This window comes from Chionomys nivalis, chromosome 8 (assembly GCF_950005125.1).
Source record: "Chionomys nivalis chromosome 8, mChiNiv1.1, whole genome shotgun sequence".
In the NCBI taxonomy this organism is placed as follows: Eukaryota; Metazoa; Chordata; class Mammalia; order Rodentia; family Cricetidae; genus Chionomys; species Chionomys nivalis.
This window is the reverse complement of record NC_080093.1, coordinates 52,914,352-52,942,043: the sequence shown is the minus strand read 5'-3', so window position 1 is coordinate 52,942,043 and position 27,692 is coordinate 52,914,352. Positions and strand designations below refer to the sequence as shown.

At 50.1% G+C, this 27,692-nt stretch overlaps 2 protein-coding genes across 13 annotated transcripts in view; both read right to left on the bottom strand.

The window, feature by feature from the left end:
- Cttn (cortactin) overlaps window positions 1–17,354 on the bottom strand; it is a 35,381-nt gene extending 18,027 nt beyond the window's left edge. For 3 of the 6 annotated variants that reach the window (XM_057778177.1, XM_057778181.1, XM_057778182.1), the window contains exons 1-8: window positions 17,277–17,354; window positions 13,010–13,096; window positions 9,594–9,680; window positions 9,043–9,116; window positions 7,093–7,222; window positions 3,599–3,709; window positions 2,245–2,299; window positions 643–753 (exon numbers count right to left, since the gene is read on the bottom strand). In XM_057778177.1, coding sequence (XP_057634160.1) covers window positions 643–753; window positions 2,245–2,299; window positions 3,599–3,709; window positions 7,093–7,222; window positions 9,043–9,116; window positions 9,594–9,680 — 568 coding nt within the window. In that variant the 5' untranslated portion in view covers window positions 13,010–13,096; window positions 17,277–17,354. Of the gene's footprint in view, window positions 1–642; window positions 754–2,244; window positions 2,300–3,598; window positions 3,710–7,092; window positions 7,223–9,042; window positions 9,117–9,593; window positions 9,681–12,965; window positions 13,097–16,579; window positions 16,601–17,230; window positions 17,251–17,276 lie in introns of those variants that run through there. The other 3 variants (XM_057778179.1, XM_057778178.1, XM_057778180.1) reach the window with 3 other exon arrangements.
- A 7,140-nt stretch (window positions 17,355–24,494) lies between these two features.
- Ppfia1 (PTPRF interacting protein alpha 1) overlaps window positions 24,495–27,692 on the bottom strand; it is an 84,651-nt gene continuing 81,453 nt past the window's right edge. For 5 of the 7 annotated variants that reach the window (XM_057779643.1, XM_057779644.1, XM_057779647.1 and 2 more), the window contains 2 exons: window positions 26,482–26,552; window positions 24,495–25,662 (listed from right to left, as the gene is read on the bottom strand). In XM_057779643.1, the coding sequence (XP_057635626.1) occupies window positions 26,494–26,552 (59 nt within the window). In that variant the 3' untranslated portion in view covers window positions 24,495–25,662; window positions 26,482–26,493. The remainder of the gene's footprint in view (window positions 25,663–26,481; window positions 26,553–27,692) is intronic. The other 2 variants (XM_057779646.1, XM_057779649.1) reach the window with 1 other exon arrangement.

The following is a 27,692-nucleotide window of genomic DNA, read 5'->3' as shown; positions in this document are numbered from 1 at the left end:
CCCCACACAACTAAAACAACCTGTGTGGACTCACACCTGTAATTCCAGCATTCAGGAGGCTGGGACAAGACTGGGTCAAGTGTGAAGCTACACGGTGAGTTCCTGGGCTACACAATGAGACCCTGTCTCAAATTATAGAGGTATCAGAGGGTTGGTTCTCAATGCTGGAACCTTTTTATACAGTTTCTCATGCTGTGGTGACCCCCAACCATAAAACTATTTCATGAATACTTCATAATTGTAATTGTGCTAGCTATCAATTACAATATAAATATCTGACATGTGACCCCTGTGAAGAGCCGTTTGACCCCCAAAGGGGTCATGTGACCCACAGGTTGAGAGCCACTGTTCTAGAGAGCTGCTCAATGGTTAAGAGCACTGGCTGTTCTAGAGGACATGGCTGCTCACAGTCATCTATAATGCAGTTCCAGGGGATCTGACAGCCTCTTCTGGCCTCTGTACAAAGTATACATATATAAATAAAGGCAAACTCCCATATACAGCCATACACATCAAATAAAAATAAGTAAATCTAAGGAAAAACATCAGACGATGGAAAGATTAAAGGTTCACGGGAACAAAAGTAAAAGTAGAAACAAACAGGCGTGCTCTCGTGCACAAAGGAGCCAGGCCCAGTCGCACCTTTCTGGGACTCATGCTTCTCCGTCTTGCCCTGGTAGTCGAAACCCACGGCGCTCTTGTCCACACGGTCAGCCTGCACACCGTATTTGCCACCAAAGCCGCTAGAGTAGTCTGAAGAGACAAAATGGCAGCCAGCAAGAGTTGAGACTTCCGAGAGGTGCAGTGTCCATTTTAACTGTAAGGGCTGTGTCCCTGAGATGACACGGGACAACCTCGAACTCTGTGCAGAGAATTCAGTCGCTTCCCACCACTGCACGCAATTGTTTTATACTGAAGAAAGAACTGGCCATAGCAGTTACACAGGAATCATCAGCCTGGTCTACGGTGAGAGATCCAAGAACCAAAGCAGGGGGCCACTGGATAAGGCTGATATTCCGAGTTCCATCCCAATAACAAAAGTGACAATTCACAGTCAGGTGAAGCGCCACACACCTGCCATCCCAGCACTCGTGAGGCTGAGGAGGGAGAATTAGGGAGTTCAAAATCAGGCTTTGAAAGGACAACATTATCTTAAACAAAACCAGGGCCTGAACTGGTCTTGCCCTATAGTCAGATTGATGACTTTTTTTTTTTTTTTTTTTTTGGTTTTTCGAGACAGGGTTTCTCTGTGGCTTTGGAGCCTGTCCTGGAACTAGCTCTTGTACACCAGGCTGGTCTCGAACTCACAGAGATCCGCCTGCCTCTGCCTCCCGAGTGCTGGGATTAAAGGCGTGCGCCACCACCGCCCGGCTGATGACTTTCTTAAATGTCACCATAGAATCCTCATCCAGCAACTGATAGGAACAGAGCAGGAGGAGTGAAAATAGAGCAAAGAGGTCAAGACCATGATGGGTTCACCCACACTGAAGCAGCTGACCTGCACTAATAGGAGCTCACCAACTCCATTGGGACAGGGAAGGAAACAGCACAGAACCAAACTAGACGGTCTAAATCTGGGTGAGTTGTACGGCTGGGACAGACTGCGAGGCCACTGACAGTGGCACCAGGACTTATCCCTACTGCTTGTACTGGTTTTTTGGGAACCCATTCTCTTTGGATGGATATCTTGCTTGGCCTAGATATAGTAGGGAGGGCCTTGGACATTCCCCAAAACAAAGTGTCTTACCCTCTCTGAGGAGTGGATAGGGGTGAGGTGAGGGAGAAGGTGGAGAGAATAGGAGGAGGGGAGGGAGTGGGAACTGGGATTGGTATGTAAAATTTAAAAAGACAGTTTAACAAAACAAAACAAAACAAAACCCTGGGTACTAAAAAGAAATTATTTGCATTGGTTGCCTTAAAAAAAAAAAAAGGCTCCAGACTCATGTGACATCATGAAAACCAATCAACACTGTCTTTTCCATGTTTCAGGGCACAGTTTTGACAATGCAGGCCCACAAGTCTGGTTTCTGTCTTCGGGGACATTTGCTGTTCATCCTCAGTGCCAAAGAGCGACACTGAAGCTGTCTGCTCAGGTAAGGAGAAGGCAGTTTCCACTGGAGACAGAGACACAGAGCTCCCTGTGTGCCAACAGCAGGACACACCCTCTAACAGTCGGAAGGCCCCGGAACCCAGAGCGGACAGCAGAGGCCTTCCTGCCCCTCCAGCAGCATCAGCACCCCTTACCTTTCTGGGAGGCGTGCTTTTCCGTCTTCCCTTGGTACTCAAAGCCTACAGCAGACTGTGGGACAAAAACACAGGGATAGGTATTTGACAAGTCACCAAGATGACCCATCTGAACTCTCGCACACAGAAAACAAAATTTTCAGTAAAGTTGGTTTTGGGAAGGTATGTGTGCCCACGCATGTCCGTCCAAAGGCCAGAGGAAGATGTTGGTGGCCTGCTCTACCATTATCAGCCTTGTTCCCTTGAGACAGGGTCTCTAACAGAACCTTGAGCTAGACTGGCAGTCAACCAGTTCCAGCAATCCTCCAGTTCCCCCCCTCCCCACCCCAACACTGAACCTGGCTTATGTGGGTGTGCTGTGATCCAAACACAGGTCCTCAAGCTTGCACAATGACATCTGAGCCATCGCCCCAGCCTCATGTGTTGGGCTTTTTGTTTGTCAATATAGGGTCTCACTCTGGCCCAGGTTGACTCTGAACTCGTAGCAATTTTCCTGTCTCCACCTCTCAGGTGCTGGAAATACAGGTGTGAGCCAGGCTTATACAATGTTAATTTTTGACCTAAGTTTCCCAGGCAAAGAACAGATGCAATCATCACTACCCAAGTCTGTGTGTGCAGTTCCCCTCCTAGCCCCTGCAGGCTCCTAGCACCAGCCTGACTGACTTACTTCAGGCACAGCATGCTGATCTGGAATTAATTCCCCTGCCACACAGACTTCCCAAACAAGCTTTACTGAGAACATTAACAAGATGGCAGGCCTGCCGTGGGACCTTATGGTGGCCTGCCCTCAGCACGACCCGGAGCTGGGATTCTGCACCTCCCCCACTTCAGACACAGACGGTCAGACCTTGCTACTGTGCCATGAAGCCAGGAGTCATGCTGAAAGTGGTGTGCTTCCCGTGCCACTGACAGCCCCAGGTTGGAGAATCAGAACAGCCTCAGGCTTACCACAGAGCCTCTAGACACTAAGACCACAGCTCAGCAAACCCCACTCTGAAAGAGGGCTCTGCCTGTCAATCACTCTGAGTGCTCTGCCTGTCACTCACAGACACCTGGGGAGGCAATGAGAAAGGTCCCTAATGGCCAAGCACAGCTGACTCACTAGGCACACAGGGGAACTGCAACAAGTATACCGAGGCCTGCCTTTCATGTCACTGTCTGTTTCCCACTGGACAGCTGGCACCTCTCATGTGGCCAGCATCAGAGAGGTTTGTGAGTTCTTATCTGGACACCCTTCTGCATTCCCACGGGGCCAATGGGCACCTGTGAACTGCCGCACTGGTCCAAAAAGGCAGCCTCAACAGCAGCCTGTAGCTGTGGCAGGGAGTCTGCAGCCCTTGGCCCTGTCACTCACCTGATCCACCCTGTCCATCTGGACACCAAACTTGCCTCCAAAGCCTCGGACTGAGTCCACCTGTGAGCAATGCTTGGAAAGTTTTGACTGGTACTCGTGGCCAACGGCTGACTGGAACCAAGAACAAAGACGTGGCATTATGCACCCATGCCCAGTGTGGCACAGCAACCCCACTCCCCAGCTCTGCGGCTGCCACTACTCTGTCAGTGCCTTTGCCCTCGGGGCCCTGAATCCCAGGACATAGACCTGAACTGGCTGAGCTTCTACTGGGCACCCCAAACTTTTGGAGATCCTCCAGGCTAGCACCCCTGACTGCAGACAGGAACTTCAGACAGAACCAGGTAAAAACAAAGGACAGCGCCTGCGGTACACAACAGAAGAGCCATTTCTATCAGCCACTCTCTCAATGTGTGGTGTTTTCACAGGCTGTGAGCCCAAGAGTCAAGGGCACACACTTTGTGATCATGCTGAAGCAGACATGGGTCCTTCAGTGACAATGCATTCCACACACCCCCACATGCAGACCACACAGACAAGAGCCAAGCACTGTTACCTCACACCAGCCCCACCAAAGGAAGCAGGTTCCCCAGGGCCTCCTGTTCAAGGCTACAGACCCACCAACAGGCGACAAAATGTGTACCCACCTGCTAGCAGACCCCACCCCGGCCCTGCATGAACAGTGCTCTAATATCCATGCTGCCACTGCCCAGCACAGCAGTCCTGCGGCCTTTCCTCTGGGTAGACAATGCCTGTGCGCCTTGGAACCTGTCTTCTTGGCCCTCCTGGCAACACAGAACCCTAACTCTGACTGCCCTACAGGGAGAGTCAGCCCTGTGCACCACAGACCTCCTTTGGTTGGCCAACTGTTCAGTTTGACCCTGCACTCGGGCTGTGTGCTACATATCGCCGACCTCAATGCCCCTCTTCATGAAGGTCGCTGAGGTTGATGATACACAGAACATACAAAGAAAGCCTTGACTGAATGACTTGTCTCCTTCCAGGCTTAGCTGCGGTTAGCAGCTCATGGCAGACCACAAGCCACAGCCTGTGAACCCCACGTGGCACGAAGGCCTGTCGCAGCCTCAAGGCTCACTCAGAAACTGCCAGCAAAAGACCAAAGGGCGGCAGCCATGTCAAAGACATTTCCCAGCAGGATTGTCCAAGAGAAAAGGGGCTGAAGTGACAGCTGACTCTGGCTCCAGCCCTGACTGAATGTGTGCTCAGTGGCTTTTGGTCTCATATTGGCAGGCCAGTCACCTGATCCCTAAAGGAACCCAGGGGCTCGGGTCCTGGCTCCTCACAGGTGTGTGCTGTGAAGTCTGTGGGCCTCATCTTTCTTTCCATTTCTGGAGAAGACGAGCTATGAATAGCTTAGCATTCATCTTCAGGTTTTTGACAACAGGTTACTCTCAAGGGTTCGCATGAGCCAAGGGCTAATCTTTCCTCAATGCACAGGGCCTGGGGAAGGGGAGGCAACAAGTTGGAACCCCAGTGCCCCAGGCTAATGTCACCAATGCTTGAGTTACTGGTCAGTATCCAGCCAAGGTGAACTAAAGATTCTAACGGTCTGGGGTCCATGAGCCACCTGGGCTCTGACAATAGTCAGTCACAGATACTTACAACACACCATACCCAGCACACAAGACCCGCCAGGCACAAGGTGAGGGCAGTTGAGTCTAGTGACTCCCCAAAATGATAGCACAGGACAGCAATGAGAAGCCATCGAGGAAACAGGACATGACAGGTGGGCACAAAGGGTGAAGGAAGGACCAGGCTTGATGAGGCCCGAGATCTGAGCCAAAGGAGGCCAATCCCTCACAGCGCAGAACCAAAGAGCAACATTCCCAGCATTAAGCTCGCCCTCGGTAAACTAAGATTCCCAGACTGCCACTCTAGGTCTCTTCGCTGTTCTCTGCATCTGACTGAGCCTGAACAGGCAAGGTCTCCACACTGCCCATGTCAGGACCATCCATCTCTGTGTCAGCAAGGCAGTAGCACAGCCAACAACACATCTCCTTCCTACAGATGGCATCTTGTCAGAATGTTGCTCCAGAATATCCTTGGCTGTAGTGGTTTGAATAAGAATGGCCCCCATTCTATTTGAATGCTTAGGGAGTGGCACTGGTAGATGTGGCCTTGTTGGAGGAAGTGTGTCACTGGGCATGGACTTTGACGGTTCAAATGCTCAAGCCTGGGCCCAGTGTCACTCTCTGCCCACTGCCTATGGATCGGGATGTAGAAGTCTCAGTTACTCTCCAGCACCGTCTGCCTGCATGCCACCATGTTCCCCACATGACAATAATGGACCAAACCTCTAAACTGTAAGTCATCCCCAATTAATGTTTTCCTTTATAAGAATTGTGTCTCTTGGTGGCTGGAGAGATGGCTCAGAGGAATAGAACACTGGCTGCTCTTCCAGAGGTCCTGAGTTCAATTCCCAGCAACCACATGGTGGCTCACAACCATCTGTAATTAGATCTGGTGTCCTCTTCTGTACTGCAGGATACATGAAGGAAGAAACCTATATACATAATAAATAAAAATCTTTATAAAAAAAAAAAAAGAATTGTGTCTCTTCATGACAACTGAAACCCTAAGACACTGTCCATGGTTGGGGTGCCCTCAGGCTTACCCGCATTCCTCTGGTGGACAGTGGCCTGTCACTGAGATGTGGTCGTGGCCTTCTATGCCTAGCACAGTTGAATACAACCTATGTGTGAGGAGTCAGCCGTCAGGATGGGCAGCAGCGGAGTCTCTCCTCCACATCTATCCAGCGGCAGCACTGTCTGCCCAGCAGAACCACCTCACACTGCTCACTCAGGCTTCACCCCCGGCACAGCATCACCAGAGTGTGAAAGCCTGTATTCCAGGAGACATGCCCACATACTGAAGCCTTCTCTCTGGAAAAACCAGCCTGCCTAGAGTGAGCCCCAGAGCGGGCCCCACTCCCTCATCTTGGGGAATAATGGAAACATGGCCCCAAACTGCTTAGCAGCTGCCTGTGGTATCTGCTCATCAGTCAGAACCCACCGATGTCACTCCCAGGGGCTCAGCCACAGCTGCCGGATAGTTTGTATCCTCCCCAGCCCGGCTGCAGAGTGGCTCACAAATACAGGACATAAGGCAGGAGTCAATGGACTCCACACATGCGATGTGAGCAAAGGGCCTCAGAGCTGACCTCACGCTGTGGATGGCCATCTCAACCACAAGCAGTGACCATGACATCTGTGGGCTGGATGCTTCTGGGCTCTGAACGCTCACAAAGCTACTCCAGAGAGCTGTCTACACATCAGCCACTGGCCAGAGCCTCTGACAATTTGAAAAAGGGCTTCTAGAAACACAGAAGAGCTTCATGAGTAGGCAGCCTCTACAGGACCCTCAATGCAGCCCTCACCCTCAGCAACCCGACTCCATGCTGTGACTCAGAAAAGTGTGACTGCCATCCACACTGTGTCCCCATGCAGGACAGCAGCCCAGCCTAAGCAGCCACTTACTTTGTCCATCCTATCCTGCTCCACGCCGAACTTCCCTCCATAGCCATGGGAAGCCTTGGGTCCTGTTTCCAGCTCCTTCTCCTTGAGGGTCTGGTGCTCTTGAAAGACATTCTCTCGCAGCTTGTGGATGCTGGAAGGGAGAGGAAGCAGGACTACGTTAGGGTACAGGCTTGCAGCTTACCTGCCAGCGGGACAAGCAAGGGTAGCGATGTCCTTGTACGTCTGCAGGGTTTTCTCAATGAGCTGCTGTCCTGTCTTTTCACTGTGCCTGCCTCCATGGCACTGCCACAGCTTGCATGGGGGAGGAAGGAACACAGATCTAAATCCACACAGGACCATGCAGCTGGCTCTAGGTGCAGCGATTCTGCATCTGAGCTTTGAGCTCTGTAAATGCCACCCACAGGGACCCTTCTCCAAATCCCCAGGGTAATCAGAAGCTGGCTGTTAGCATTTTGGCAACTTGACACAAGCTAGAGTCATCTCAGAAGAGGAAATCTCAACTGAGAAAATGCCATCAGACTGATCACAGGGCATTTCCTTGATGCCCACTGGGGGTAGTGCTACCCCTGGGCCAGTGGTCTTGAGTGGTATTAGAAAGCAGTTAAGCAAGTCATGAGGAGCAAGCCGGTAAGGAGCCTTTCTCCACAGTCTCTGCTTCATTCACTTCCTGCCCCCTGACTCCCCACAGAGTTAAAAGCTGTAGGGTGAAATAAACCCTTTCGTCCCCAGGCTACATTTGGTCACGGTGTTCACAGCAGTGCAGAATAGACTCAGACAAGGAACAATGGCAACACAGTCGGAAGACAGTCAGAACCTGGCTGCCCGGAAGCAGCTGTCACTGAGACACTGTGTGAACACAGAGCCTTTCTAATGGGAGACACGAAGCCCAAAGCTCTGCATGTGCCAGCAGGCCCAAGAGTGTGACAGAATAGACTCCAGGTCTGGACCCACCAACCCCTGATGAATAACAAAAGAGAAACACCACCCCAACAACTTGAGAAGGATCATGGGATATACCCACATGTCTCCTGTCTGTCCCCTCCCCGTCTTAAGCCATCCAAAGAGCCTCAGAGATCTTCCCATTCACACTCCCCATGTGTTCTCCATCATGGGGATAGAGACCCACAGGCACGGTGGCCCAGATTCCTGCTCACGTCTCATACCACACCCTCTCTGATGGACTGCAGGCCCTTTGTCCCACCTGTGGAACTCCCTGCACTACGGAAACTTGAAGGCCCCTTTTGTGGGAGGCGTGGACACCCTACACTCAGGTCCAGGGAGCCACTGTGAGAAAGGACAGCACGAGCCTGGAGGGTGAGACCAACAGGGAAACTCAGCAGGATTCTATCTCATGGAGATAGAAATAACAACTAACATCCTCTACAAGTCACCGCTCAGACACAGCACCTTCTGGGCACCTGACCGAATGTTCAGAGGCAAAGATACAGTAGCCAAAATAGCAAAGCGGGCACACGGATGTATTCTGAACCCTGTGGAGCCTAAAACACCATCTGGGTGTCTGCGGAGGGTCTGTTCACCCTCCTTAACAAGGGCACAAGCTGCTATAGGCTGACATTTCAGAAGGTACAGGGTCAGACTCCACGGCATGGCACATTTCACGCTGTATCAACCACTAAATTCTCTAACGCACGACAACTCACAGACAATGATCCAAATGAAGGGGTGGTTGGGGCCCAAGTTACTCAAAGCCATCTCACACCCTCCAAAGCTGCCACTTGGAGCAAACAGCTCCCAATACTGTGTTCTGTGTTAGAAAACATGATTTATAAAAGCTAGGCCTCACGCCCATCGTTTGTGTGCACCTGAGACCTGAGGCCCACAGACCCCATGAGCCCCTGTAACGAGCATCACCTAGAGAAGCAAGGCGAGGCTGCTCTTATCTCCCTATAGAGGGGGCGTGCGGGAGAGCAGGGTGTCACAGGTACTTACTTGATGTGTTCCTGGTGCCCCGATCCCTGCACCGTTTTGGCGCCCCATCTTTGCTCCTTTTCACTCACGTCGTTCTGCAAGGAAAAGTAATTAGCACATCCTAAGCCCTAACTAGTATACCCTGTACCCTAACTAGTATATACCTGTATCCTAACTAGTATATCCCCACCCTAGAGAAGTAACTGGCACATCCCAAGCCCTAACTAGTATACCCTGTACCCTAACTAGTATATCCCCACCCTGGAAAAGCAGCATATCCCATGACCTAACTAGCATATCCCTATACCCTAACTAGTATATCCCCACCTTGGAAAAGTAAGTAGTACATCCCATGCCCTAACTAGTACATGCCCTGAGACCTAATTAGTACACTCTGCACCCTAAGTCATTTACCACGTGTCTCAGTTAGTATATCCCACATCCTTACCAGTACACCAAGGTCTAACTTGTATACCCCATGCCCTGGAGGAAATAAACCAGCTCAGTGCAGGGCCAGGCTGGGAACCTCAGTGGCAAATGCCCAGGAAGGCAGAGCTGGTGGTGACTCCTACCACAAAATCAGGGTCAGTCTCCCAGTCATCGGCTCCCCCATCGTCCTGGGTGATAGACACAGCGTGGCCTGCAGAAGCTTTCCACATCTAAAAGAACAGCAAAGAGTCACCTGGGAGGGTGACCCAGGACCCCACAGAAGCCCTGACCCAAACCCTCAGAAGGCCACATCCCCCGGAGGGCAGTCACTGAACTCAAGAACTCTTGAAGGAATCAAAGCTTCATATTAAGAGTTCTGAAGCCGGGCGATGGTGGCGCACGCCTTTAATCCCAGCACTCGAGAGGCAGAGGCAGGCGGATCTCTGTGAGTTCGAGACCAGCCTGGTCTACAGAGCTAGTTCCAGGACAGGAACCAAAAGCTACAGAGAAACCCTGTCTCGAAAAACCAAAAAAAAAAAAAAAAAAGAGTTCTGAAGGAGGAGCTTGGGAGAAAGCTCCATCCAATGCTTCCCTTGGCATCCATGTCAAAAATCTGGATGTGTCATGGGGTATTCAATATCCAGGCATCTGTACTGGCCTGCCCTTGGGTCCTGACAGGAGACATCCTCAGCTGTAGCCACTAAGAGCACCTCCTGTGCACGTTCACTATGTTCCTGTTAAAAAGGTGGGCCTTGTCTGTCTGTCTGCCTCTCTTTTCTCTTCTGCAGCTCCTGTCACCAGGGGCCGGTCTCTCCCCCTCTCCCATTCCCTTTCCCCCAAGAGCCCCCCCCCATGTGAGCTTTGTCACATGGCGTCTTTCTCTCTTGTGTTGTTTTTCAAAATACAACAGTAACCCTAGCGCTGGGGAAGTAGAGACAGGAGGACCCATATGGCCAGGTTAGCTTACTTAGTGAGTACTAGACCAATAAGAACCCGACTCAAAAAAAACAAGGCTGGGATTGGAGGGATGGTTTAGAGGTTAAGAGCGCTTGTTCTTTCCAGAAACCAAGGCTCAGTCCCAGCACTCACATGACAGCTTACAGCTGTCTGTAACTCCAGCCCCAGGGGATCTGACTCCTTCTTCTAGCCTCTATAGGCAATGCATACATGTAGTGCGCGCGCACGCGCACACACACACACTTAAAATACAAAGGTGAAAGAGGGGTGTGATGGCTCACACTAATAATTTGAATACTAGATAGGCTGAGGTAGGAGGACTGCCACAAGTTTAAGATCAGACCAGACTGAGCTACGGAGTGAGGCCTATTTCAGAACAATGAAGTGGGTGTACATGTTCTCCATTAGTGAGCACCCTGATCTTCGGTGGCTGTACTCCAGAGGCAGCACCACCAGGGGCCATGCAAGTCTGGTGTCCCCGAAGTATCACTCCTGGTAAATGTCACGTAATGTTTATCACAACTTTAAGATTATTTTGGCCCCTAGGACTACGATGGCTGTCTTAATCTGGACGACCAAATCCAATAAGGCCTTGAGCAGCTTAGCTGAGGGCAGATTTGCCATCTACTGGGGAGCATAGACCACGCAGCACCGCCTTACATAGAGCAAAGGTTGCTAGTGGCCGTTAAACCCTGTGCACAAGAATGCTCCAAACATGACTTACTTTTGAGAAATTTTTTGTTTTTGTTTTTCCGTGTTTTTGTGAGTGCACACGTCTGCACACGTGTGTCCTTCATCACTCTTCCACCTTATTCATCGAGTCAGGGTCTCTCACTGAGAAGGCTCAGCAGCCAGTTTACTCTGGGGATCTCCCACCTCTGCCTTCTGAGACTGGGATTACAGGCAGGCCAAGGAGCCCACCTGTCATTTACATGGGTTCTGAGGACCCTCACACTTGTGTGGTGAATGCTTTAACCACTGAGCCACCTCCCCAGCCCTTGACAGAACCTTAAGGAACATCGAGAGCCAAGACCACAGCACACATTCTCTTCCTCCACGCTACAGGTCCCAGGAATCATATTTAAGCTATCAGGTTTGGCGGCAAGCACTTACCTGCTAAGCCAATTTGCCCCCCCTCCCACCCCATTTTGGGGACAGTATCTCTTCACAGAACCAGAACCCAGAGCTTGCCAACTGGCTAGGCTAGCTGGCCATCATACTCTAGGGATCTGCCTGTTGTTGCCCCAGCACTTCACAGATGTGTGCCATGTGCCGGGCTTTGACTTGGGTTCTGGGGATTCAAGTTCAGGTCCTTATGTTTGCATGGCAAACACGTTACCCACTGAGCCGTCTTCCCAGGCCCAAGCACGAGATCTCTGCTGAGAGCTGCCGTGGGATATACAGCAGGTGACAATTAGCGTTCAGCAGGTCCACCCATCAGACACATGATTCCCTGGAGGGGAACCCCACCTGGCAAGACTGTGGGGTCACTGGCTGTGGAAGCCAGTTGTTCCTGTCTATAATTTCTCTCATGAGTCACTTCCTTTCTTCCCTAAGAACTTCATTTCTTCCCGAGTAAGAGTTTTGGGTCTGTTCCCACTGCTTATGTGTTTCTCTTGTGAAAATATTCCATCCCCTAGGCACACAGATAGCTGTGGATGGTCAGGACCATTTCTGTAACTGTATAATTCTGATGAATAGAAATAATACCAGGATATCTTACATTACTCAGACTGAGACAGGATTCTCAGTCACAAAGACTGCCTTTTACACAGACAGCTAACTTTAGACTTCAGAGCAGATTCAAAGCAGGCTGGTTGCCTCTGGAAACAATATCTGGTTGCCCCTAGAGACAAATCCACAAGGTCATTTTCCCAGGTGCTATTCAGTGCCAATTCAAAGTCAAAAGTTAGAAGAAACTTTGCACATAGCTCCCTGCAGCAATGGACATTTCCTTCTGCTGTTTCCCCAACCGCAAGGCTCAGCCGATTATTTACTGTCTGGGAACCCTCACCAACTTAGAGCTACGCGCAAGGCCCTAGTTGCTCACTGGTCGGTCATTGTGACATCCCTAGCCTAAGAGAAACTATGTGACTTATTTTGGATTTTAAGAATGGGTTGAGCACTGAAAATGTAACTTAAGAGTTGTCCAGAGTTTGGCTGTGACTGGGGAGAGGCAGCAGAGAGGGGTGGCAAGGCAGAGAGTAAAGGAGCAGCCAAGAAAGGAGAGCAATGGCAGAGCAGAGAGAGAAGGAGCGAGCAAGAGATTATTCAAGATTTTTTCAAGATAAAGTAAAAAAAAGTTACCATCACAAAAAGTCTGTGTTCCTTTTCTCCCGACCCCAGATAGAAAAAGTCTAACCTTTAGACAGATAAGGATTTTTCCTAAGCTATCTCCGCCTTCATGGGTTTTCTTATTTACCCTGGTTCTGACTGGGGGCTGGTCCCCTTAAGTCAGCTTTAGATTTCTTTGAAAAGGTTATTGCTGTTTCCCACACACACCCCGCCTCCATCCCCAGTCTCTTTCTACATGGTCAGGAAGAGAGCCCTACCCATACCTGACCCAGGAGAAAGCACACTGGAGCCTTCACAAGACACAAACCTTCCTTTTGTGCTGCAAGGGGCAGTTCACAGTCTATCCGAATCCAAGGAATCCAGGGAGAAATGTGCTGGCATCTGCGACAAACACCTGTGAAGAGAAGACTGGAGGCTCAGAACGGCTGTGCTGAGCTCTCTGGGCAACACCCCCTGTGGGGCGCTTTTAGAGAACCACCAAGTTCCCAGTACACAGAGTGCACACGACATCGGCAGACAGGAAAACTGGCTTCTCACTAATCAGAGGTCTCAGCCCACAGGAAGCGGAGGACTTGGCAGATTCAAAAACCCATACCCACCCTACACGCCCCCGAATGCAACCAGAGATCACAGCCTCCGTGGACAGCTCGTGCCCTGCTTGCTGTAAAGCTGAGATATTTTGTTTCTTGTCCACTCTAACTTATGAAGGTGGAAAGCAACGAAACCCTGCCACTGTGTTTACAGACAGTAACAGAAGTCCGGCCAGGTGGCACATGCCTGTGACCCCAGCTACTGCAGAGAGCCAGGCCAGCACAAACCACATAAAGAGAGCCTGTCTCAAAAAGCCAAACTGAGGAGCCAGCACAAAGGAGCACACCTGTGACCCCTGGGCTGGGGGGTAAAGGTAGGAGGAGCAGGAGTTTCTATCAGTCTCATCCTTAGCTAGCCTGGGCTACACACACACACACACACACACACACACACACACTCACAAACTGCCATGGCTCAGCAGATAAAAATGCTTGCTCTACAAGCCTGATGACCTGTGTTTGAACCCAGAACGTGTGTGAAAAGCCAGATACGCAGTCAGTGAGGGGCAATACTATGGTTGAGCCCAGGGTCTCACTCACACTCAACAAACACTCTGCCACCAAACTATGTCCACAGCCACACAATCAGTGTTCTCAACTTTATGATCATGAAAACAATCAGTTGAAAAGAAGCTTATGCAATTTTTGGATCTAAGTAAGGTCTCACTGTCCCACCTCACACATGAAACCACGAGACGAATGTGATTGTTTTGACTGGAATTCGCTGATAAAGTCTCAGATGTTACATCAAGAACACAAGGAAGGACATAAAAATACAAAAGAGGGGGCTGGAGAGATGGCTCAGAGGTTAAGAGCATTGCCTGCTCTTCCAAAGGTCCTGAGTTCAATTCCCAGCAACCACATGGTGGCTCACAACCATCTGTAATGGGGTCTGGTGCCCTCTTCTGGCCTGCAGGCATACACACAGACAGAATATTGTCTACATAATAAATAAATAAATAAATACTTAAAAAAAAAAAAGCCGGGCAGTGGTGGCACACGCCTTTAATCCCAGCACTTGGGAGGCAGAGGCAGGTGAATCTCTGTGAGTTCAAGACCAGCCTGGTCTACAAGAGCTAGTTCCAGGACAGGCTCCAAAGTCACAGAGAAACCCTGTCTCGAAAAAACAAAACAAAACAAAAAAAATAAATAAAAATACAAAAGATACGCTGGGCAGAAGCCTGGGTGTGTGTGTGTCTGTCTGTCTGCCTTTATGTGTCTGTGTACATGCATGTATCTGTGTCCACGTGTGTCTCTGAGCAACACCATGTGCCATGGCACCCTTGTGGAAGTCAATAATCTGAATTGCTCCTTCTACCATGTGGGTCCCAGGGACTGAACACAGGTTGTCAGGCTCAGTGGCAAGTGCCCTTTACCCTCTGAGCCTTCTCATCTAAATCACAACACCCAAGAGGCCAAGGCAGGAGGATGGCTGAAGGTTCGAGGCCAGGCTGATCTATATAGTGACTTCCAGGCCAATCAAAGCTAGAGAGATCTATCTCAATTGCATCCCAGCTACCACCAAAAAGGGAGTAGGAAAGAGGAGTGACAGGAGGGAGGGACAGACAGATAAGACAGACAGACTCTAGCTTTGTTTGCGGCCCAAGCTGGCCAGAACTCCTTGGGCTCAAGGTCCTTCTGTCCCAGCATTCCCAGCCGCTGGGACCACAGGCATGCCCATTCTATGTAGCTCTCTTGAGAAAACCAAAACTGCTTGTGGGGATGGCTGCACAACTCTGAACGTACCAATCACCACTAAACCCTTTAGCTCAGTGACCATGTGGGGTAAACTGCACTTCAATAAAGTAGATACAAAAAAAAAAAAAAAGATTCAAACAATAGATGAAGCCACTGCAAAGGCCAAGTACAAAGACAGGGAAAGCCACTGCACAGCCAACACAGAGCTCAACCAGAAGGGACCCAGTCACAGGATGAAGGAATCCTCCATCCTGAGGGCCTAACCTGATACCTACAGCATGGCAGAGCAAAGACAATAGGAAAGTGGCTAGGGCCAGGAGAAGTCATGGAGATACCAACCACCCCACCCCCAATGCCTAGTGAGGCCAGCAAAGGCAGGCCACAGAGAGTGGGCTAGCCTGTGCAGGGACACCACCAAGAGACAAGCTGGTAGGCAGACACGACCATGCCCAGGACACCGAACAGGGAGGTAAGGGCGCTAGGATAACGCTGAGTTCCACCAGGTGCCTTCCCAACTAACAGGACGAAGATCTGAAGGGCCAATTACATCCCCTGGCATTTACAAGGTGTTAGAGGTACCACTGTCACAAAGCCTCAATTAAAGGTCTGCTCTCGGGCTGGGGCTGTGGCTGGGTAGAGAAGTTGTCTAGCGAGGCCCAGGGTTCAATGCCAACAGAAGAGGAAGCATGGGGAAAAGGCTCTATGGGGGAAGGTGCTCTAGCGGAGGCTCCTTTTCTAGTTCCCAGGGAGCTAGTACACCAGCTCTGCATTCTCCTGCCTGAAGTTCCCACTTAAAGCTGCTTCTCCCTCCTTGGAATTTCTGGTGAAAACCCTCTCAGCCAAAGAGAGAAGCAGTGTTGACTCAGGGCCTGAACTGGTGACTCACTCTGGGTGAGGCATCGGTGCTGAGGCGGGTCCTCAGATCCACAGTGGCCTGGCCCCTGGTGGACAGGAGGGCTGTATAAGCTGACCGTGGGGGCCTACTGGATGGGGAGGAAATGCTGGATCGATCAGGCTACTGCAATGGCTCAGGGCAGACTGGGTACAAAATGGAATCCCTTCTCTCTGGCTGGAGGATCCCACCCCTCACACAGACCAAAAGGAAACAGGGGAAAAGACCGGGCCCAACCACCAATGAGTGACTGGGCATACACCCAGGAGGAGGGGCAGCTGGATTCCAGGCTCCCTAGCTCCAGGATGCAAGCTAGCGGCTTGGATTTCCACTGACCCCATTGCAAATTTCTCTCAAGTGTCCAGGCCAGTCCCCTGACGCTGGCCTCCCAGCCCAGAGGGCTGGACCCCAATCCTCCTAGGCCCTGGAACACTAGCTTCCCACCCTGCCTACTTCCCAAAGGCCCTCAGACACTCATAATTTCATTGGATTCTGGAACTTCAGGCTCTCCAGGCCCAACAACTTCCCCCAGGCCCTCACCATTCCATTAGATTCTACAACCAAAGTCTCCCCACCCCCACCAGCTTCTCCCAGCCCTCAGGGTTCCATTCCGTTCCTACGTCCAGGTACTTTGACTCCCCAGACCCTTAACTATACACTCTGACCCAGAACACCCCAAGTTGGTTTCGCACCTCACCTCTAGATCCTGGGATCCTGCCCGGGAACCCCACCCCTTCCTTTATGCCCAGGAATCCTAGAGCAAACGCCCCGCCCCCTCAGAGCCCGGGCCACTCTGCACCCTGGCTACTCCACGGATGACCAAATAGCCCAGCACCGGAGTCCTAAACCTCCGACCCGACCCCATCCCGACCCTGCAACCAGGGGCTTTGAGCCTCCAATCCTGGCCCTGCACTCCGACCCCCGATCCCAGCTTCACACTCCAACCTCCCGATTTTGGCCCCACACCGCAAACCCGGGTCTTGGCCATGACCCCGATCCCCGATCCTAGCCTTGCACCTCGACACCAGATCCCAGCCCTGCACCCCGAGACCTGATCATTGCCATACACCCCGGAGCCCGACCCCCGATCCCGGACCCGACCCCCAAGCCACAATCCCGGCCCCACAGCACGAACCCTCGGTCCTGGTCCTGAAACCTGGCTCCTGGATCCCGGTCCTGCACTCTGAGGCCCTGATCCCTGGATCCTGGCCCTGTACCCCTGGGCCTCAACCCTTGCCCCGCACTCCGATCCCTGACCCGGGTCCCGGCCCCGACCCCCCAGTCCCGGCCCCACATTCCGACCCCCCCCCCGTCCAGGCCCTGCACCCTGACAACCCATCCCACCCACCTCTCGCCCCTTCCGCAGCTCTCTAGGACACCCATCCCCCGCTCACCGAGCCAGCCAGGTCCGCCAGGATCCCGCCGCGCCCCACCGCTCCCAGCGCCCGCTCACTTCCGGTTCCGTGGGGGCGGAGCTGCATCCGGGGCCACGCAAAACCCCGCCCCGTACCAGGCAAGGCACACCCCGTGTTCCTATCCCTTTTCCCAGATCCTGGAAGCAAGCCTCTGAGAGGCTGCTGGGATGCCAGTCAACTAAAGGGAGCTGACTTAGAAACACCTGTCTTCCCCTGACCAACACATTTACCCTCCGCCTACCTCTCAGCCATGCAGTCATGCATCTACCCATCCACCACCGTGCAGCTCTCCACCCATGCATGCGTCTGCACAGCATCATCCACTCACCTGTCAATCATCTACCCACCCATCCAGTCTGTCCTTCTGCCCATCTACCATTCACCTACTCATCTACCATCCATCTGTTCATCCATCCCTTAGGGTTCTCATTGCTGGTATTTAAAAAAACAAAAACAAAATACTAACTAAAAGAAACTTGGAGAGAAATAAGGCTGATTTGACTCAAATTATAGTCCTTCACTGAGGGAAGTCAGGACAGGAACTCAGGCAGGGCAGGAACTGAAGCAGAGACCATGGAGGAGTGCTTCTTACTGGCTTGCTCAATCTCCTTTCCCAAGACCACCTGCCCAGAAGTGTCATCACCCCGCCCAGTGGGCTGGAAGCTTCCCTAACAATCGTTAACTAAGAAGATGCCTCCACAGACTTGCCCACAGGCCAATCTGACAGAGGCAATTCATCAGCTGAGGTTCCCTCTTCCCAGGTGACTCTAGTTTGAGCCAAGTTGACAAAAAACAACCAATACCACCTATATACCTACCTGTTAACCATCCATCTACCTGTCTGTCCAACTTGACATAGAATCACCTTTTAAAAAAAAAGTCTCAGCCGGGCGGTGGTGGCGCACGCCTTTAATCCCAGCACTTGGGAGGCAGAGGCAGGCGGATCTCTGTGAGTTTGAGACCAGCCTGGTGTACAAGAGCTAGTTCCAGGACAGGCTCCAAAGCCACAGAGAAACCCTGTCTCGAAAAACCAAAAAAAAAAAAAAAAAGTCTCAAATGAGAACTTGTCTTATCCAGGCTGTGGACACGATTGTCTGGACACAGGAGGGCCAGCTCACTGTGCCTGTCCCTAGGCAGATGCTCCTGCACTGCATAACAAAGCTAACTAATACAGCAGGGGCAGAGGGATCTCTATCATTTAGAGACCAGTCTAGTCCGGGGATACACTTACTCTCTCTCTCTCTCTCTCTCTCTCTCTCTCTCTCTCTCTCTCTCTTTCTCCTTCAGAAGGAAGAAGAGAAGGAGCAAGGAGGTTAGGGATGTAATTCAGTGACAAGAGTGCTTGTCTAGAATGCATAAGGCCCTCCTACGAACACTGGCACTACAAGGAAGAAAAAGAAGCTAACCTGTCAAATTTGAGGGTAGACCAGGGAAGAAACAAGAGATGTCAGGTGCCAGAGATTCCATATCGTAGGTATACATATGTAGGTGTGCATTCAAGTGTGTGAACACACACACAGAAGTCAAAAGACAACTTCTGGCATCTTCCTCAGGACGCTCACCCACTTGTTTTGAGGCAGGGTCTCTCACTGGCCTGCAGATCACCCAGTGGACTAAGCTAGCTGGCCAGCAAGCTCCAGGAATCCTCCTGTCTCTGCTTCTCTGGTGCTGGGATTACAAGTGTATACCACTTCACCCATCACTTCCACCTTGGTTCTGGGGATCACACTCAGGTCCTCATACCTGCACAGCAAACACCGACTGAGCCATCTCCTCAGCATTTGGTTTTAAAATAAAAACATGATCTCATACATTTTGTTACATAAAAACTACAGGCATCATTTATACTAAGAGCCTGAACTGTGCCCAACAGGTGGGGCTAAAAATTAAACTAGAGTCACTCAAGCTAAGTTCCATTTCCTCAAGCTGAAAAGTCAAGATCTATATCTAAACCAGGAACAATGGTGTTTGCCTGAGTCCCTGTGTTGGGGTACCTGAGACAGGAAAATGGCTTCAGCCTGGGAACCATGATGAGAGCACACCTCAAAATCAGTTACTTACTTACCCTTCTAAGAAAAGAGGTAACAGCTGGGTGGTGGTGGCCTATGCCTTTAATCCCAGCACTTGGGAAGCAGAGGCAGGCAGATCTCTGTGAGTTCAAGACCAGCCTGGTCTACAGAGTGAGTTCGAGGACAGGTTCCAAAGCTACAGAGAAACCCTGTCTCAAAAAACAAAACAAAAATAAGAGGTAACAGCAAAAAACATAGGCCACCTCCTAGTCCTATTTAAAAACAAACAAACAAACAAAACAAAAAAAACCTCTTGCTTTGTCGCAAAGGAGCAGCTCAGAATAAGATGTGCAGATAGCTAGGGCTCAGGGAGTAAAGGTGCCTACCACTAAGACTGGCAACTGGAGTTTAATCCCCAGGACTCACATGCTAGTACAATAAGCAGTCTTCTCCATCTTGTTTTCTTCTCTGTCTGGGGTGCAGCACCTCAAAACTACCATCAGACAGGCAAACAGCAGCCTCTCTCTCCCTCCGCCCCAAAGAACTGCCCGTTTGACAGAGTCAAGTATTCCTATGTTCGCTGGGCGGTGGTGGCGCACGCCTTTAATCCCAGCACTCGGGAGGCAGAGGCAGGCGGATCTCTGTGAGTTCGAGACCAGCCTGGTCTACAAGAGCTAGTTCCAGGACAGGCTCCAAAACCACAGAGAAACTCTGTCTCGAAAAACCAAAAAAAAAAAAAAAAAAAAGAGAAGTATTCCTATGTTCTAGGCTCACAAAGCAAAGCCAATTAAGATCTGTCAACTAGTGTGTAACTTGTCCCTTCTAATAATTCACCAAAGCTGAGGTCAGCAGAACCAGTGCAGTGTCTTCTGGACATGATGGGACTGCTGTGCTCACGAGCTCACAGCAGCTGTGCTGGCCTGCACAAGATTACACCAGTCAACATTCCAGAATGGAGTGGAGACAGGCAGGTCTCCCATCATCAGCTAAGGAGCTATTGGCAGTTGATGACTGCTGGAGGAGAGAGACTTTTCTTTGATGGTACGGCTCCTGGTAGGTCGAACAAGCATGCACCCATCCACCTACCCACCCACCCATCCATCTAGCCACACATCCACCTATGAAGTCCTCAGTTCATCTGTTCACATCCACAGTGCTGGGATTCCCATTGCACACCATTTGGCTTATCGTGTAGGTGCTGGGGATTGAACTCAAGCTCTCAGCTTGCGCTGTAATCACCTCTGGCAGAGCCATCTCCCCAGTCACATAGCTCTTACTTGATTCAATAATGAATAAAATAGTAAGAATGCCAACTTTTCAAAGAAGAAGTGGAAGTAATGGGGATTTGCAAGTATACAACTGTCTGTCTTTGGGGCCAAGCAGCTTGCATCCTCCAAGGCACAGCCCCAGTGAGATAAGACCAGAGATTCCAGGAAGGAATCAGGAGTCCTGGAATGCAGAAGAACAGGAGAGGCAGTGCACAGAAGTCTGTGAGCCTCTGAAAGAGCCAACTCTGAAGATACCCAGCCCTTGGCCTTGTGACATTGATGTCAGCTCCTGAACAAATTGTGCTCTTAAGGTGTTAAGCCATGGTTGGTGATGCAGGCTTGTGATTCCAGCCTTGGGAAGACTGAGGCAGGAAGGTTCTAGGAGTCTGGGTAACATAGAAAGGTCCTGTTTCAAAACATTAAAACACAGGCCAGACAAGATGGCACACATCTTTAATTTCCTTTTGGGAAGCAGAGGCAAGTGAATCTTTGAGTTTGAAGCCAGCCTGACCCAAGCAGCAAGTTCCAGGACAGCCAGGATTGTGTAGAAAGACCGTCTTACACACACATACACACATCCAGAAATGCTGGACTTGTGACTTTTCTTGTGGCAGAAGGCACAGCCCATCCCCCACCACCCCAGTCAATAGGTGGTGAAGTATGTGTGACTCCAGAAGACCAGGTCGTCCATCTCGTTCCAAGATGACACTCAAGTGCAAAGGAGCTGGGAAGAATGGAACAGCCCCTATGCCACAAAACCAATCCTGAGTAGAAATAGTGGCTTTGGAAGCCAGATGTCATGATCCAAGTCTATAAACCACTCAGGGGGCGCCTCAGCCCCTCCAGAATCCAAGACCAGCCTGCGCTACACAGCAAGACCCTATCCCAGAATAAACAAAACACAACTCCAGCATGGTGGCTAAATTTGTAACTAAATTGAAGGCTAACCTGAGCTACCTAAGTCCTGGGCCAGCAAGGTTTACATAGGGAAACTGTCTCAAATAAATAAATAAACAAACAAATGAAACTGAAAAACAGGCCACCTGCTGCTCTTCCAGAGGATCTGGACCCAAGTTCAGTTCTCAGTAGCCACAATAGCAGGCTCACAACTGTCTGTAACTTCAGTTCTAGCTCATGCAACACCCTCTTTGGGCCTCCATTTGAACACACACACACACACACACACACACACACACGCACCTTCCCCTTCCTATTTCCCTCTCTGATTGAAAACAAATCTTTAAAGCTGGGCGATGGTGGCACACACCTTTAATCCCAGCACTCTGGATTCAGAGGCAGGTGGATCCTTGTGAGTTCAAGGCCAGCCTGGCCTACAGTGAGTTCCAGGATAGCCAGGGATACACAGAGAAACCCTGTTTCAAATAAATAAATAAATCCTTAAAACAATAAAACCAAAACAAAACTTTCCGTGTGTGTTGCAGGGCATGTAATTCAAATCCTCATGTCCATGTTAGGCGATTATTTCACCAATTTTTCATCCTAGCCTAGGTCAGGCAGACTTTATTAACAATAAAAGCCCACAAAGCCAGGCAGAATAGTGCAGTTTATTTTTACAAATGACCTTTATTCCAGCCATCTTTTACGTGCATTGATGTTTTGCATATATGCCTGTGTGAAGGCACCAGATCCTTTGGAACTAGAGTTACAGACAGTTGTGTGACCTGCCTGCCATGTGGGTGCTGGGAACTGAACCCAGGTCCTCTGGAAGAGCAGCCAGACATCTTTCCAGCTCTGGTAGTGCATACTTTTAAGACCAGCACTCAGGAGGCAGAGGACAGTCAGATCTCTCTGAGTTTAAAGCCAGCCTGGTCTACACAGCGAGTTCTAGGAAGGTATTTATAGAGAAACCATTTTTTAAAAAATATCCAAACCCATTATTACCTTGAAAGCATCTGCTGGGAAATAGGCTAAGGAAGTTGTGGATTGTTTTTGTTTATTCCTGTGCTCTTGTGTATGCATGGGTTTCAGTGTGATGCGTGGGAGTGCTGGTGCCCCCCAGAGGTCAGGAGGTGTCAGGTCTCTCAAGCTGGAGTTAAAGATGGTTTTAAGCTTTCTGACGTGGGTGCTGGGAACCAAATTTGGGTCCTCTACTGCTGAGGCAGTTCTCCAGCCCCTGGGAAGGGTATTTTCTATCCTTATGTGGTCTTTTTGCTATTCTCTGTGGGCTACACCAGACCTCCTGGCCTCTAAGAGTCCAGGGAGCCTCCTGTGTCCCATCAAGCCCTAGCAGAATTACAGATGTGCACTACTATATTTGGCAAGGTCCTTACTTTTGCTCATTGACAGTCTCCCTATGTAAACCTGGCTGGGCCAGAACTTAGGTAGCCCAGGTTAGCCTTCAATTTAGAGTTAGATACCATGCCGGAGTTGTTTTGTTTGTTCTGGGACTTGTGTAGCGCAGGCTGGCCTTGGATTCTGGACAGTCCTGCCTCGGCCTTACGAGTGCTTGACTTTAGACTTGGGCCATCTACTTATTTAATCTTTGAAACAGTTTTTATTGCAGCTCAAAGCTGGCCACAAGCCTGCAATTATGTTCAGCTTCTCTAGTCCTGCTTCACTGTGGGTGGTTCAAAAGGTGGTTCAGTAATGGGAGGGTTCATGTGAGTGACAGCATCAGCATTAGACCAGGGATGCTTGTAGTCCCCATACCCACCATGGGTGACACAGAGCAATGCAGTACTCTTGGAAAGGAAACTGCTACGATCGCTCATTCTATTTCTCAACTATCACCACCAATAAAACCACCAAGGATTCCAGGAACCTTTTTAATGTGTGGATGTTCTGCCTGCACCTATGACTGTGTACTACTTTGTGTGTCTGTACCGGTGGAGGCCAGAAGCAGGTATCAGAACCCCTGAACTAGAGTTGGAGGGTTGTGAGCTATCATGTGAGTGCTGGGTATTGAACTCAGGTCTCTGGAAGAGCAGGAGGTGCTTAGGTACCTCTCCAGATGGTACCTGGGAGTTCTGAAGCAGTCATAAAGCTCTAAGACATCTACCCGTCTCCATCACCCTAGTGCTGGGATTACACAAACACACCACCATGTTCAGCTTTTTATGTGGGGTGTGGGAACATAAACTCAAGTCCTTGGGCCTGCAAGACAAGCATTTTACCCACTAAACCATCTCCCTGGCCCCTACAGTCGCCTCAAGCAAGTAAGGGTCTGAAGCCTGTGGCACAGGTCAGCAGGTAGGTTGTAAACAGGAGGCAACACAAATCTGATGTGCTGGGAGGGGCAGGAGGATCCTAATCTGTATTTGTGCTGAAGGAGGTCAGTCTTGAGCCACCATGTGGTTGCTGGGAATTGAACTCAGGGCCTTTGGAAGAACAGGCACTGCTTTTAACCACTGAGCCATCTTTCTAGCCCCAGCGGTCAGTCTTGAAGAGACAGGGCTAGTCTGGTGGAGCTTCCTGGTGTGTGTGTGTGTGTGTGTGTGTGTGTGTGTGTGTGTGACTGCCTAAAGCCTCTAGGCCTGTCCTTTCCCTTTGTCCCCTGGGGCAAAGCTACTGCAGACTGCAGTCAGGTCTCCTCAGCCAGAAGGGACAAAGCCCTGCTGACAACACAGAGGGGCAGGAGGATAGAGCCATATCTGGAAGGCAGCAGAGGGGAGGAGCAGCAATGCAGGAACATCCCACAGAGGCACGTATGTGTCTTAGCTACCAGCCAGGGCCCTAGATGGAGGACCCTTACAGACTTAGATGGTTTAAGCCCCCATGTCTGTCCGGGGGTTCCCCAGACTGTTCCAGCCCTATGCCATTGCCCACTCTCCACCTTCAGTAGAGCATAAGGCAGACGACACTTGCTCATCACATTCTTAACTGGCAGTGGAAAATGCTGGGGACTTTATTGAAAAAAGCAATAAATAACACTGTGATAAAAATAGTTCAGAAGTCAACTGCACAGACTTTGTTATATAATTGAGAGGGTCACAAACGATTAACAGGAAAACAGAACAACCAATTGTCCAGATGAATTAAAAGCAGAAAGCAAATATAAAAGCCTCTCCCACATCAGCTACACAATAAATACGCGCGTCTGCCTGAGCCCTGTGGCTTAACTCACCAGAGTCAGTGAGGAGGTTGCCAAGACAGTTATGAGTGTACAACTAGGTCCATTCTTAAGACATTTACAAATAAATGTAAAAAGACAGTTTACACAAGAAGAATAAGGCCTTTATTGGAGTTGCAGGCTGCCTGCTCCGCTGAGGTTTCTTGCTTTCACCTGCTCTGCCCCAGTCAGGAAATGAGCACCTGCCCATGGTGATTGGTCCTTGAAGAGAGTGGAGGGAGGCAGCTGCAAGGTTCTCTAGGTTGCTCAGTTCGCAGGTGATGAGACACCCTGCCCCTGTAGAGTGCTGCTCCTAGCTCAAGGCCCTGCTCAGTCTCTGAAGACAATCGACCCATGTCCAGAGCAGGGCCAGGGATGTGGCCAGGGTTAAGGGCTGTTCACAGAGTCCTGACCATTCGTCCCAAGCCTAATGGAAGCTGAGATTTCTTGTAGAAAAAGTACAATTAAGGTCAGTCATTAAAATACGACAGAAAAAAGTCTGGAAATAAAGTCTGCTTGTTTCAGAATGATTGTTGCAGAGCTGGGTAGAGGAGAATGCACATGGCTTGTATCATGATGACTTTATAAATGTAGCAAAATCCTTTCCTCTGTCGGATTCATCATTAAAAAATTAAACAGGAATAATTACAGTAAATGCATAATTTACAAAAGCCCTATATTTGCTCAGATTTACACACAAGCATTACAGTACATTCATTTAAAAGACTAAAATTAGGTATAAGAACATGAACTGACTCAAAAGGATATTTATAGCCTGGATATACATGAAAGAGTACATAACTATATAAATGAGGAAGTGTAAGTTTACATAAATATAAGAAACAGTCAATTCTAAAATATTTTCTCTATGGTATTTGTGATTTTTTTTTCCCCACAAGTTTAAAAACTCTGTAATAAAATATCTTGGGTCCATACAGCAAGTGCTGCCAGATGGGGCTCCACCAAGCTCTGCCTGTCTCTGCCACGGTGTCGTCATCTGTAGAAGTAGTGCGGGTAAACTGAAAGCAAGCACAGACACTTCCTCTTAGCACACACTGGCAACAAAGGGCCGCCCCACTGCTACCTGTGACCTATGCCCAGTCCCCAAGCATGTGTCTCATGATACTAATTAAAAAAAAAAGCCCCCCTCCTTCCAAAAAGCACTCCCATATCCCAGGGGAATAGCACCCTGGAAAGAGAGGGCTCAGGAGCAAAGAGAGATGAGGAAGACATGGACCTAGGGGACTCCCACCCTTAAAAATGGCTCTGGAGCACTGAACACAGGTGGCCACTACTAAAGCTGAGTTCAGCAATGAAGCTGTATGCTGAACAGCAGCCCTCTAGATTGAGCCACAGTTCACATCATCAGCCACCTGTCGACTAAATAGAACAGCAGATGCCACACATGGGTGCTAATTTGAGCAGCTGAAAGAGTCACACCAGTGTGGAGGACTGTTCTCACTGTTGCCCCTCCATGACATCAGCCAACACCTAGGGCAAGAGTACTTAAAGTCTGCAGAGCTGGAGAGAGCTCAGCTCTAGGGGATTACCCTCTTCTGGACTCTGCTGGCACATGCACTCACATGTGTACACATGTACACACACAGAGAGAGAGAGACAGAGACAGACAGAGACAGAGAGAGAAAGCTGTTTCACTTTATGTGGCTACTGTCCACCACAGCACCTGTGTGGTGCCAAGCACCAGGAGCTGGGTTCTTTCAGTTCCCAAATAACTGCAGTTGGCTCTCCTAGTCCAAAGCTGCCAAAGCCAGGTAGACACGAAGTCCCCCACTGTACCTGTACTGTACGGGGACACCTGGGAGCAGCTCTCTACTCACCAGCAGGAGGCTCTAGCAGGAGTAAGTCCTGACTGTGGCAGAGTCCAGCCTCTGTGCTCCGGACACACTACCTGTCTCCACAGGCAAGGGAGGAAGCGTGCAAACACAGCGTGCAGTTAGTGTTAAACATCACACAAGGGAACAAAAAAAGACATTCCACACCTGACAAGACTTCCCAAGTGATAGGAAGACAGTCTGCTCTGGGGAAGGAGCCAGTCAAGAATACCAGGGTGGCCCAGAAGCTCTCTCTGAGGGCCCAGGAACTGGTGGCTAACTCAGAAACAGCAACGGGCAAGCAACACAAACACAACTTCAGGTGTCCATGTACATGATGGACAAAAGAGGCTACCATGTTTCTCTTGAGATTGTACTACAGGTCTTCTGCCCGAATACTGTACTTTCAAGAACGCAGAGGGGGGAAGGGCTGAGGCTACACTAGGCAAAGGGCTCCAGGAAAGAGCAGGATGGCCAGGACAGCAGTTTCTCTTAGGACACCAATGGCCAGACTCAGTTTCCATCAGAAACCGTTGAACTGCTGGTTACCATTTAATAAAAAGCCCAGACGGCTTAAGAGATAGGATGGGTCTATGCACAGAGAGCTGGCTATTCTCATAGCCACACTCTCAGAGCCACTGCAGCTGGCTCAATGGAAGGTTTGCCTGCCATGTACACCATGTCTCACCTTTCCTCCTTAGAAGCCCTCAGCACAGCTGGTGCTCAGTAGATGCCCTCTCACAAGTGAGAGTAGGGAAAGCCACACCCACACCCTAGACTCCTACTCCTCTTTTCCAGGCTGCTTTCTCTCTAAGCTCCTATTCTTAGAGCATTAGTGCTTGACCAAGAGGTATGGTTTAGAACAAGGAAAACCTGTATACAACCATTTAGTCTCAGTTAGGCTGGCAAACCAGGCTCACACTGGCTCTCAAGAAGTTGCTGTGAGCAGAAAAAACTTGACCCTCCCCTGGAAGCACAATACTGAACCACAGCCAAACTAGCCAGAGCTTTCTACATCATGTACTTTCCAGCCAGCCTAGTGAAGCGTAGCTCATGTGCCCGTCTCTCGTTTGTGCAATCAAAACAAAAATCCCAGCAGACCAGCAACTAACCCACCACCTGCATCAGCAAGGAGGAGCTGTCTGCCTGCTAGGGCTCAGGTTTGGCTGCTTCAAGAACATGGCTGTCCATTATCAAAACTTCCTCAGGAACACATA